The following is a 13,555-nucleotide window of genomic DNA, read 5'->3' as shown; positions in this document are numbered from 1 at the left end:
GATCGTGATCCGCGGGCAGCACGAAGCACCTGACACACAAGAGTTGATACAGTGCATCAATAACCACTTTGTACACAACAAGGTAGGAAATGATTGTGCACTTGTGGAAAAGGGATTCAAAAGCTGAGGATGTAAATACTGGAGGTGGGAAAGGGTACCTATTACACAGGAACTCAGCTGCCTCAAAATCTTTCATTACCTCTCCTGGACAATGCACATTTTTGTCCAAGGTTGAAACGACGGTTTCTCAGTAACAATTGACAGTTTGAGACTAAATGATAACTTTATGAAATATTTTAGGCAAAATACCAGCAGAGATCACTATCTTTTCTTCAGGAATGATCAGTATCTTGCCTGTGAAATCCAAACCTACCAGTGTGCGATGTTTCATAGTTTCCATGCATAGTGGGAAGCTTTCGAAAATGCAACACTTTTGCAGAAAGTGTGTTCCTACAGAAACTCATGCTGCAGTTTATTCAAGGATGACTCAATGCCAGACATAACAAGGTGTAGAGCTGGATGGACACAGCAGGCCAAGCAGCATCAAGAGGAGCAGGAAGGCTGACGTTTCGGGCCTAGGGTCTTGGCTCGAAACGTCAGCCTTCCTGCTCCGCTGATGCTGCTTGGCCTGCTGTGTCCATCCAGCCCTACACCTTGTTATTTCAGTTTCTCCAGTATCTGCAGTTCGTACTATCTCTTTCAAAGCTAGACATTTTTTTTTAATGTTATAGTGCCAAGACAACATGTAACTGCTTAGTGTATCTTCACCATAACATGCTTTAGTCTATATCATATCCAGTTTTAGTATTTGTGATAATGTAATATCCATTAAATCCCTTGCTCTGTCCATTCCACTTTGAGCTTTGCTTGGAGTTCTTCTGCTTAGGCCTCACCTGGGGCGTTGTATGTACGGTTTGAGCACTGTACTTTAGGAAGGTTTCAGAATTTCTGAAAAATCTTAGATAATTTATCCTCTGATGCTACCCCTCCTGTGGCTTAACATTATCTGCAACGTTGACCAACTTATTTTATGATCCAGATTATTTATGTAGAACAAACCGTATAGATACCCTGATTTTCAGGCACTTCACTCAGCACATCATTCTGCTCGGATGGTTATTTTATATCTCTGCGGCAGGTGGGACTTGAACTTGGGCTTTCCAGCCCAGATTCAGGGACACTACCACTACACTACAAGAGCCCTCACCAGCCAAGTTTCGCTCCACTAACAAGACCACATTGCTGTTTGTTACATCCATTTCTTCATCCTCTTTCAACTTTTACTAATGATAACTAAGGCCTTAGAACATCACACAGCACAAATACAAAAGTAAAATACTACAAATGATGAAAATCTGAAAGAAAAGAGAAATTGCTGGAAATACACAGCAGGGTCAGCCGGCACCTATGGAAATAGAGAAGGAATTAATGTTTCAGGTTGATGACCTTCCAGTGGAGCCTAAAGCCTCACCTATTCTTTGACTCTTTCGTACAGATTTTTACCAAGGCCTTCTGGAAATCTGTGTCCACTGTATTAAAGGGCTTTGAAATAGCCACTTGGGACGCAATTTCTTTAAAATATCGAGCCTTTCCTTCTGAAATTATGCTGGATGCTAGTTCCTCGTTACTTTTGTATTTTGTTCTGAACAACCAATTCAATTGTTTTGTCTGTTCTTGATGCTTGTTGTTATCCATTATGATGTTATCTTTCTTGACCATTGGTACTATATTCACATTAAAACACAACCTTGGTTTAGACTCAGTTGCAAGATAGTACTTTGTCCAGCTCTGGTCTCTCGCAAAGGTAGGTAAGGCTGAAGCTTTGTGAAGAGTGCAAAGGATTAATTCCCAGTTTAAAATACCTTAGTTACTAGATAGGCTTAAGGAGCACAAGCATTTGTAGTTTAGAAGGAGCAGTCTTAGAGATAATCTCTTTTAGATTTATAAAATAAGTAAGGGAACTAGATTGCATTTGTTTCAACTGGAATGATGAGGGGAATCTTTTTACCAAGTTATTTGAGACCCAGTGTATGTCATTGTTGGGAATGATGGACATCTGCATCATGATGCAGGCTTACATGATGGGCACTGATTTGTTTAACTCTTTCAAGCGACAGGTCTACCCATTTCTGTTTGGGTTGTAACTAATCCAGAATGATACACTTGGTAACATAAATTGTGGTTAGTGTGATCTGGATTAGTTTTGATTGCTTAGGTATGTGGCAGTGGAAATATCCAGCTTTCTTCCTTTAATATCCTAGGTTTTATTCATAAAATCAGAAAATGCTAAAAGTACTCAGCATGTCAGGTAGCATTTGTGCAGAGATAAACTGTTTCGGGTCTGTGACATTTTATCAGAATTGTGGAAGAATTAAAGATCAGTCAAGAGAATACACCAACACCTCTAATTCCTCAGAAGCTGAGGAAATTTGGCATGTACACAATAAGATTTAGCAAGTTTTGTAGATGGACCATAGAAAGCATCCTATCTGGATGTATCACCGCTTCGTATGGCAACTGCTTTGCCCAAGACTGCAAGAAATGATGAGAGAATTGTGAACCACAGTCCTGTCCATCAGGAAAATCAACTTTCCTTCATTTGAATCTGTCTTAACTTCCCATTGCCAACATAATCAAACGTCCCTCCCGCCCCAGTTATACTCTCTTTCACCCTCTTCCATCAGACAGAAGATAACAAGAGTTTGAAAATATGTACTAACAGATTTAAGACCAGCTTCTTCCCTGCTGTTATCAGAGTTCTGAATAGACCCCTCATATATTTGAATTGACATTTCCCTGCACCCACTCTGTAGCTGTAATTCTGCATTCTGTTCTATTTCCCTGATGTATTTGTCTGTTTACTATGCAAAACAATACTTTTCACTCCATCTCAGTACATGTGACAACAATAATAAAACACGTCAAATCAAAATAGGTTTTGAGTAGATTGGGTGGGACAAGAAGAAAAGGGAAATCTGTGACAAAGTGAATGATGGGAGAGATTGAATGACAGAACAGTTAGTTCTCCATGGAAAAAGGGAATGGAGAAGGATTGAGAAAGAGACAAAAGACACAATCTTACAAAGACCTGAATGACGTTTGTTGCAAGATCACGTGAGAAATATGCCATGGTCCACCTTCGATTTTGGGAGCATCTCCCTGTATCATAAATGCATCTGTTGAGTGATGTGACGAGTTTCTGACTAAGCAGCAGTGAGTTGCCAATTAAGAACATTGTAGCTTTTTAAGTGTCTTATTAACTCACTTCAATATTATTTATAGGAACAGAGTAGGCCATTCAGTCCATCAAGCCAGTCATAGTCATACAGCATGAAAACAGACCCTTCTGTCCAACCAGTCCATGCTGACTATAATCCCAAACTAAACCAGTCTCAATGCTGGTACTTGCCCATATCCCTCCAAACATTTCTTATTCATGAAGTTATTATTGTATTCTTAGTCGTGCCTTTCCTTGAAAAAATGGAAACAGGCAGAATCAGGCCTGCCATTCATTATAGTCGTGGCTGGTTAGACACTTCAGTACGTTTTCCTCACCCCCATCCCCATAACCTGGTACACCAATGGTAATCAGAAATCTATCAGTCTCTACTTCCAATCAGACTCGAAGACTGTGTCTCCACAGCTTTTTATTTTGATAGCTTATTCTAAGGGGTAATTGCTCTCTGGGTGAAATAATTTCCTCTCATCTCAGATCTGGGTGGCTTCCCCTCAATTTTAAATTTTCTTTCTACATTTAGACTCTGAACCAATGGAAATACCTTATCTGCAACTGTCCTGCCTATCGCTTAAGTACTTTAAGTTTCAATGAGATCACCTTTCATTCTTTGAAACTCCAGAGAGCACAGATCCAATTTACCCAATCTCCCTTGACAGGACAGTCCCGCCATTCCAGGAAGAAGTCTAGTGAGCCTTTGTATTCAAATGCCTATCTTAGCAAATGCTCTGAACATGCTAGATGTCTAAAACTCTAGACATTGAAGTCAGAGCGGGTACCTGGTGACTTCAACTCGCGTCTTACTCCAAAGGACCTCCATTTTGGACCTTGAGCACCAACATCTCAGGCATACTCTGTGGGCGTAGAGATTGCAGTCTAAATTTGTGAACTCATTGTTATTATAGAGGACCGTAAATTGCCTCAACAGTAAATGAGGCATTGTTTGTCAAGCTTACACTTAGCTACATGGAAAGAGTACAATTGTCCAACATAGAACATGGAAAAGTACAGCACAGTACAGGCCCTTCGGCCCACGATGTTGTGCCATGGAATAATCCTAGTCCAAAAAAAGTAACCTAACCTACATTCCCCTCAATTCACTGCTGTCCATGTGCATGTTCAGCAGTCGCTTAAATGTCACTAGTGACTCCGCTTCCACGACTACCACTGGTAAACTATTCCATGCGCTCACAACTCTGGGTGACGAACCTCCCTCTGATGTCTCCTCTATACCTTCCTCCTAACACCTTAAAACTATGACTCCTCGTGGCAGTCAATCCTGCCCTGGGGAAAAGTCTCTGGCTATCGACTCTATCCATGTCTTTCATTACCTTGTACACCTCGATCAGGTCACCTCTCTTCCTCCTTCGCTCCAGAGAGAAAAGTCCAGCTCAGTCAACCTCTCCTCGTAAGACAAGCCCTCCAGTCCAGGCAGCATCCTGGTAAACCTCCTTTGCACCCTCTCCAAAGTCTCCATCTTTCCTATATTAGGGCGACCAGAACTGGACACAATATTCCAAGTGTGGTCTCACCAGGGTTTTGTAGAGCTGCAACATAACCTCATAAGCGGCTCTTAAACTTGATCCCCCTGTTAATGAAAGCCAAAACACCATATGCTTTCTTAACAACCTTATCCACCTGGGTGGCAACTTTGAGGGAGCTATGCTCTTGAACACCAGATCCCACTGTTCCTCCACACTGCCGAGAATACTACCTTTAATCCTATATTCAGCATTTAAGTTCGACCTTCCAAAATGCATCACTTCGCGTTTATCCAGGTTGAACTCCATCTGCCATTTCTCAGCCCAGCTCTGCATTCTGTCAATGTCTCGCTGAAGCCTGCAATAGCCCTCGATACTATCAACGGCACCTCCAACCTTTGTGTCATCAGCAAACATACTAACCCACCCCTCAGCCTCCTCATCCATGTCATTTATAAAAACTACAAAGAGCAGAGGCCCAAGAATGGGGTCCTGTGGGACACCACTCAGCACTGACCTCCAGGCAGAGTACTTACCATCTACAACCACTCTCTGCCTCCTGTCAGCCAACCAGTTCTGAATCCAGACAGACAAATCACCCTGTATCCCAGACCTGCTGACTTTATGAATGAGCCTGCCTTGGGGAACCTTAACGACTCGGATGTCACTTTGGGAGTAAACAGGTGAGTCAAAACATCAGGCCACCAGAAGTTTGGGGCTCTGCTTGCTGTCTTAATTGGAGCTGTAGTATCTAATTTGCATCCAGCTCCCCCCATAACCTTCTCTGCTCCAAAGAAAACAACCCAACTTTTCCCAGCTGCTCTTCTTAGCTAAATCGCTCCTACCCAGGCGATATCCTTGTGAATCACCTCTGAACCCCCACCATTGAAATTGCAACATTTTTATACTGCAGTGACCAGTACCACACACCGTTCTCCAGCTGTTGTCTAATCAAAGTCTTGTATACTGCAACATGACTGCTCTCAGTTTGTCTACTGTATTTACTGTGCATGATGTGGCCTCCTCTACATTGGAGGCAGTCTTGACATTAGGGAGACCAAATGCAAATTAGGTAACCACAACTCCGATTAAGACCACAAGCACAACCCCAGACTTCTGGTGGCTTGTTGTTTTTGATTTGCCTGTTTGCTCGCATGGTGACATCTGGATACCACAGAGAAAGCAATCCCTTTGGAATAAAGAGATAGTAGGAACTGCAGATGCTGGAGAATCTGAGCTAACAAGGTGTAGAGCTGGATGAGTACAGCAGGCCAAGCAGCATCAGAGGAGCCGGAAAGCTGACGTTTTGGGCCTAGACCACCCTCCAGAAATGGGGGAGGGGAAGGGGGTTCTGAAATAAATAGGGAGAGAGGGGAGATGTATATAGGAGAACATAGGTGTATAGAAGATAGACAGCCAGGCCAAAGAGGCGGGGATGGAGCCAGTAAAGGTGAGTGTAGGTGGGGAGTTAGGGAGGGTATAGTTCAGTCCAGGGACAGATCAGGGGGACAGGATGAGGCTAGTAGGTAGGCGATGGGGCTGGGGCTTGAGGAGGAATGACCCAAAACGTCATCTTTCCTGCTCTTCTGATAATACTCTGAATCCAGTGTAATTCTTCTGAATATCCTTGTTTCAACTTTTCAAAATGAGAATTCTACTTGCACGTAACCTGTTTTTGTGGCCTTGAGATGGTTGGTGTCTTTTTTTGTGTGTGTGTTGTCTTATAATTTGTCTCTGACTGTGTAAGTAAGCTTTTGTTGTCCTTATTTTTATTCATGCATAGTACGTGGGCATCACTGCCTGGACCAGCATTTATTGCATCCGTCTCTAGTTGCTTTTGAGAAAATGGAGGTCAGCCACCTTTTTGAACCCCTCCAGCTTTTCAGCTTTCAAGAATTTGTAGCATTGTCCTGAATTCTAATTACCATCCTTGCAGATTTATTGAGTACTTCAGTTATTACTGTGTAAACTATGAAAGTAGTATCAAAATTCTGATATTTAGACTTGAAACTGCCAATGATGGGCAATGTACTAGTGCCAAAAGAGTTGTCAGGACACTCCACTGTGAGTTATTTCTGAATCCACACTTTAAGTATATAGCTTACGGTCTCCATCAAAATCATTGGAGGGCTAACTAAAGAAGTGGGAACCTGTAGCGAAGTTCCCAGCATCAAAGACAAATTCCACAGTCATGAAAGGGAAAATTACAATAACCTAAGAAATTGTAAGTCGCTACATCATTATATGCTTGCCTGTGGCAGTGTCAGATTATCATCCCCTCAGAAAGCAGCAGATATGCTATGAAACAATAGATTGCAGCAAAAATAGATGTATGTTAACTGGTACTCATTTACAGTGAATGGATAGTCACTTTACTGTGTGATATATGCATGAATGGTCCATGCGAGTATAAATCTACAAGGGTTATTGAATTGATTTTGGTCTGTAAAAGTACGGAAATGTTTTCTTCTGATGGTGATTTCTAGTGAGGGCTCCATCATGGCTAGGTTCCTCTGTGTTTCCAGAGATTCCAGGAATCTTTCCACAAGTGATGTGTGTGGCTAATGCCTGGATAGCTTCTATTTTCTTTGGATTAGAAGTTAATTTGGAATAATTTTATTTTTGACAATGTTGGTAATCTTCTTTTTATTAAGCATTCTTTGATTAGAACAAAACAAATGTGTCGTCCACGTACCGAATACGCAGCTTAGGTTGAGTGATGGGGAGGGTGGTGTGTGCTAGTCTTTACATGACAATCTCTGCATGTCATGAGTCCTGAGATCAGCAGTGACAATATACTCAAGCTACAAATCATGTGCCTCGCCACACACTTCACCTTTAATGGTCAAGTGTACAAACAGATCAGTGGCACACTCATTGGGTCACCCATTGCAGGACTCATCGCAGAAGCAGTCATGCAAAACTAGAATACACCACCCTTTCCCTCATTCAACCTAAACTGTAGACAACACCTTTGGCATCATTAAACACATCAGACTTGAAGAGATGCACCACCTCATCAACAACATATTTGTTGGGATTAAATTCGTGAGAGGAGAAGAAAACAATAATCGCCTTCTGTTCCTGGGCGTCAGATTTGAACGTTTGGCTAACAGGGAGTTCCAAACTTCACTACACAGGAAAGCAACCCACACTGACTGGATCCTCCACTTTCACAGCGACCAGCCCAAAGTCCACACAAAACGTTGCATTAGGACACCACTTAAATGGGCCACCGCTCACTAACACACCAGAACTACGCAGCAATGAGGAAGAGCGCCTACACAAAATCTTTGCTATGAACCGATATCCCCACAACTTCATCTGCAGGTGCCCACAAAATAGACAACAACGAAAGGATGCGGTATGTCCCATCGCACTGGCCACACTGCCGTACATCAAGAACATATTGGACTGACAACGAGACTCCTACGACTGCTAGGAGTCATAGTAGAACACAAGTCCAAACCGTTCTCCAACAAACACTCACAAGGATTAACTTTCCCATTCCCACAACATGCAGAACCAACGTAGTTTACAAAATACCATGCAACGACTGCCACAAGCATCACATTGGATAGATAGGAAGGAAACGACCATCAGTTAACAGCAAAGCGACATGACGAACTTTCCTTAATATCAGTACACTCGGACAATGGAGGCTATCAGTTTAACTGGGACAAGGTAACATAATAGCCTAAGCCAAACATAAACACTCAGGGGAATTCCGAGAAGAATGGTTCTTAACCCATAATGCAATCAACAAACATATAGAATAGGACCCCATATACAAACCCATACAGAACAAAATCAGAAATGGCACTACTCACCATAATGGACTGGACAGTATAAATTCCAAGCGGAGTAGAACAACATCACTTCTTCGGAGGCTCCACTGATGTTATCTAGCATGGTAATGAAATGTCTGAACAAAAACAAGCCAGTTTGGCGAGCAAGTCAACATCCTAACCCACAACCTGAGCCACAGATCTTTGCTCGAACCTTTAGCTGTAAGGTGCTGAAAGGAAAATGAAGTGTTGTGCCTCCAGCTTGCATTGAGTTCATTGAAATGTTGCAGCAAGCCCAGAATGGAAATGTTTGCATGGGAGCAAGAGGATTTATTGATTATGGCAAGCAATTTGAAAGCCAGAGTTCGTCATTCTTATGGCACAGTGCACAGGTGTTCTGCAAGACAGTTATCCAGCCTGTGTTTGGTCTCACCAATGCGAAGGTGATCTCATTGTGAGCATAACATTCAATAGACAAGATTGAAAGCAGCTGAAGTAAAATCACTGCATTCTCACCATTTGTTCCACTTGTTCCTGCTCCACTTACGTCAACAACAATAATAAAAGCACTGTTTTCCAGCATCCACAGTATGATGCTTGTATTAAACAGGAGAAGCTGTTTAAAGTTTTGGACAGTCTGTCCTCTGGTCTCCCCTTGTTGCTTTTTAGAACTTTGTTCTGTGCCAGATAACTCCACATACCTAGATAAAGGTAATGTTTCTCTAACAAAGTACTGTGGCACTGATGGAGAGAAGCCATAATGCCATGTCAAACATGATTCAGTTGATAGTGCTCTCATTTGAGTCACAAGTCCTGGGTTCAAGTTGCACTCCAAGATCTGAGTACAAACATCAAGGCTTCCACTCCATTGTGGGACTGAAGGAGTGCTGCGCTGTGGAGATGTGTTTTGTTCAAATGAGATGTTAAACTAAAGCCCTATCTGGATTCAAAGATCTCTTGTGCTAGTTCAGAGGATTACCTGTGTCCTGGCCAGTATTGATCTCTCAATCAGTGTCACAAAAGACTGAGTATCTGGTCGTTACCATATTGCTTTTTATGGAAACTTGCTGTGCGTAAATTGTCTGTTGCATTTGACCACTGTCGTGATTCCAGCTGACAGTAATACTGGGCAAGTCAGATCCCAGAGTGACACCTGGTAGACGATAAGTTTTGTTTGACTTCCATGGTTTGAAATCACTGAACATCTTTACAAGAGGCTGCCAATGTACTTTAAATGAACGAATATCAAATGTGTTATGTAAAGACGAATTTCAAAACAAGTGCAGCAAACTTTGTTTCAGCTGGCACCTTATCAACTGGCATTCTGCATAAACTGGCAAAAATTATATACTTCCAATAATGCAATCTACCACAATGTCTGAGTATTTATGCTGTAAATAAAGTATAACAGTGATGTGAATACCACTGCATTACATTCCTATTACTTACTGCATGTTTTTAAATTGATTTTAGGAGTTGGGTTGATGTTTTTACATAGATTTTTTGAAGGGTGTTGATATCTCAATGCTTTGCTTGGTCAGGTTTACTCCAGTTATGTGTATCTCTTGTTTAAAATGCATGTTCCTGGTCCCATAGGTGCCTGTTAAGAAAATGTTTGCAGTATTTGACAAGCAATGCTACAGATCTGGTTGTAACAAAGAAACAAAGTTTGTTGTGTAAAAGCAATGAAGATAAAATAGAATAAACTAAACCACTTACAGATAACATAAACCTAAAGAATTAAGAGCATATGATAAACAACACTCTATCACAGCATTCACACCTGCTAATGTCTCTTTCACGTCTGTTGGGCTTAATCTAAATGTGGCTTCAATTCCCCATGTTGAGAATCACTGACCTCTTCTCTGATTTGTTACATAACTAAGCTTTGACTTTCTCAGCTTCACATAACCTCTCCAGGGATTTAACCTTCTGGTCTGGAAATTTAAAAGCAAAGTTCTTGCATAGAGGAACCTCCTAACCAACCAAAAATGTCCTCTTTTCTCAGGATTGTCTGCAATATACATCCAGCTTCTGCCAAAACTTCTGCAAACTACCCAAACTGAACCTGAAGTGCTTTCTCCACGTTGTGGGTGTTCCTTCAAACCCAAAGAAACAATTCCAGATTTTTCCATCTGAAAATCTAATGAACTATATGGTTTACATTGTGCACTTATAAACTCCCTTGATGAAAACAAATTCCCATTACTTCCAGAAAATCTCTCTAATATTATATTTCAAAAGAAATCACCATGGCTATGGAAAAACTTACAGGGCACAGAACGTGTATACCATGAGTTCAAAATTCAAAGACCTAAAAGTAAATGGTATTATAATATATACAAATCACACCTTGATCACACACACAAATTTTAGTAAAGTCACCCCTATGTCCACAAAGATGCTATTTGCTTACCTAGCACAGCTGTAATTAATTTATTTCAATAAAGTTCTGCTGTGCAATCACTCACTACTATTTTCTTTAATTAAAATCTGTCTCCAAGACTTTTTAAGCAAACTAGCTCACTTTTACTTAACTTTTACTTACTTTTTATTAAACTTGTGTCTTCAGCTTTGAAGCATGTCTTCCTGTCTGGTCTTGATGGTCTTCTGCTTCTGGAGCTTTTACCATGAACCTCTGTGCTTTGCAGAGTCTTCCCTAGTCCTGACTGCAGGTGACTTGTTGACTGTTTAGCTTGAAACAAGTGACTTCTCAAGTTCTGTTTTGAGCTCACTGTTCAAACTTAAAAGGAAACTCAGACTTTCACAGAATCAAAAGCTTAAACCCATTTTCTCCTCTACTTCACAACCAAAGTACCCAAATCACAATAAAATAATAAACCTTCATCAAATTCATTCACTGAAGTGCTTTGAGGTATATGGTGGTTCTAAAAATTGCTATATAAGACAAAATTCTTTCTGCATTCACTTAAACCTGTTGTTGTTAATTTGTCTTGTCTGTTTACAAGTACCTGACACATATTTGATTCTTCCCATGCCACTTTGCATCACTTTGTGCTTGGGTTTGGGTCCATGTGTACCAGCTGATCCACATCCTTCTCATATTATTAATTTTGTACATGCACGTTTTCAAGGGAGCTTGCTGGGCAGTGCCCTCTGTGGTCCAAGCTTTTCTAGTATTGCCTAAGTGGAGGTCACCTTAACAGTTCAACGGAGACATAGGCTCCATCTTTCTGTTACTCACCGAATAAGTTTTACAAGCTTTGAGGCAGGCTGACATTTTTTAAAATTTAGCTTTTAACAATGAGGACTCCAGCAGTAATAAATTCTGTCAGCTGCACAAGTATAACCAAGTGACAAAAAATCAAAATGAAAATTACACCAACACCTGAGATTGCCAACTTGGTTCTCCTGTTGAAATGTGAGCTGGCGATAAATATCAGATGGATTTCAACCAGCTTTGCTGCTAACCAGAGACTGTACAGCCTGAGTTAGTCTCACTTGTTGGAAAATATAGCTTTGTTTAGCTGGATTGTCTCAGCATGCCAGATGGTAGATTTCATTCATTAGAAAGAGCTGAGATTATTTTGAGAAAATGAACTAATGTTGATTTATAGGAGGCGTAGACCATTCAGCCATTCAAGTTTGGTCTGCCATTTATTTAGATCATGGCTAATCCATATCTCCACAACTTGCTCACTGCCTTTCCCTAACCAAGTCTCTGCATTTGCAAATGATCCCCAGACCTTTGTGGGAGATTTATAGATTTCCACAACCCTTTGGATGAAGAACTGCTTCCTGATTTTGCATGTGAATGATCTAGCATTAATTTTAAGATTATGTCCCTTGTTCTGGATTTGTCCAACTGGCAAAATAGATTCTCTCCATGTATCCTAATGAATCCATTTAAACACATAATCAGATCACCCCTTAATACCCTTTTATATCTGATAGACTAGCCTTGAATATCTTGAAACTTGAACAGAATCTTTCTGATGAATTCGTGCTGCACATCTGTGGGACATCTCAAAGCCCTCCACAGCCAATTTGCTACATTCGGATGTTGAGTTGCCTAATGGACAAATGAGGCAGCCAATTTGTGGATAGTGAGGACCCAGCAGGACTACTCCTCACCCTTCTTTAAGTACTCTAGTAGGATTGCTTACACCTTCTTATGAATGGTTAAGACTGCATCCAGGTGACTGAAAGCACCATTCTGGCTCAGGAAGCATGTGTAGTCTGCTGCATGGTGTTGAATCAAGAAGGTTTCAGGATCAAACCCAGGCTTGCGATTCTTAATCTTAAGCTGTCAAGTGAGGGGAGTGAGAGATGAGTTTTAAGGGGCTGATGTTGGGAGCTGGTATGCTGCAGTGTAGAGAACTTTTAACTGGCCATTTACTGCACCCACACTCCTTTGCACTCCATTCTGGCTGACAGCTGCACTACAAACATAGCTCCTCTGTGAACTGATATAAGTCCTGGGCAAAATTAAACATAGTGTGGACTTTTGAAGGCACAAAATTAGGCTTCCCTGAGTTTGTGGGAAGGTCTGGCATGAGATGCTGTGTCAATCAAATTAAGCCAAGAACACTTGGAATTTTATTCTCCTATAAAGCTGTTGGCTATTTTTATTTATTTTACAAAGACTCCAGACGTGAAATTACAGCATATTATTTCAGCAAAGATTTTTGGTTTTCTTCAAATTTTAATACAATTTAAATGTACTCTAATGCATCTCAGCCCTTACTGCTGTTCACTGGCCATCTTACCTTTGCAGGACTGACCCCTGTATTTAATAAGTTAATGTCATTAATTAGTTAAAGCATATTTATTGAAGATAATTATTGCCTGGCATTTGTATGGCATCAATATTACTTGTCACATGTCAACCTGAGCCTGGATATTGTCTACGTCTGTTGCATTTGAACATGGACTACTTGCATCTGACTATGGAAACTAAAAGAACAGAGTTTTGGGGGTATTTTAAAGCCTTTCCATGAATAATTTCCAGGAGGTATTGTTTTGTTACCCCACTTGGGACTTGGTGACCCTTACCAATTCATGATTTTTCTGAGGTGCCTTGAGCCATC

General features: G+C 41.0%; 1 protein-coding gene across 5 annotated transcripts in view; it reads left to right on the top strand.

The window, feature by feature from the left end:
• spata20 (spermatogenesis associated 20) overlaps nucleotides 1-13,555 on the top strand; it is a 342,917-nt gene that overhangs the window by 207,047 nt on the left and 122,315 nt on the right. For all 5 annotated transcript variants that reach the window (XM_048555512.2, XM_048555515.2, XM_048555516.2 and 2 more), the window contains exon 15: nucleotides 2-82. In XM_048555512.2, coding sequence (XP_048411469.2) covers nucleotides 2-82 — 81 coding nt within the window. The remainder of the gene's footprint in view (nucleotide 1; nucleotides 83-13,555) is intronic.

Source organism: Stegostoma tigrinum, chromosome 22 (assembly GCF_030684315.1).
Source record: "Stegostoma tigrinum isolate sSteTig4 chromosome 22, sSteTig4.hap1, whole genome shotgun sequence".
In the NCBI taxonomy this organism is placed as follows: domain Eukaryota; kingdom Metazoa; phylum Chordata; class Chondrichthyes; order Orectolobiformes; family Stegostomatidae; genus Stegostoma; species Stegostoma tigrinum.
This window is presented reverse-complemented; position numbering and strand designations above follow the sequence as displayed.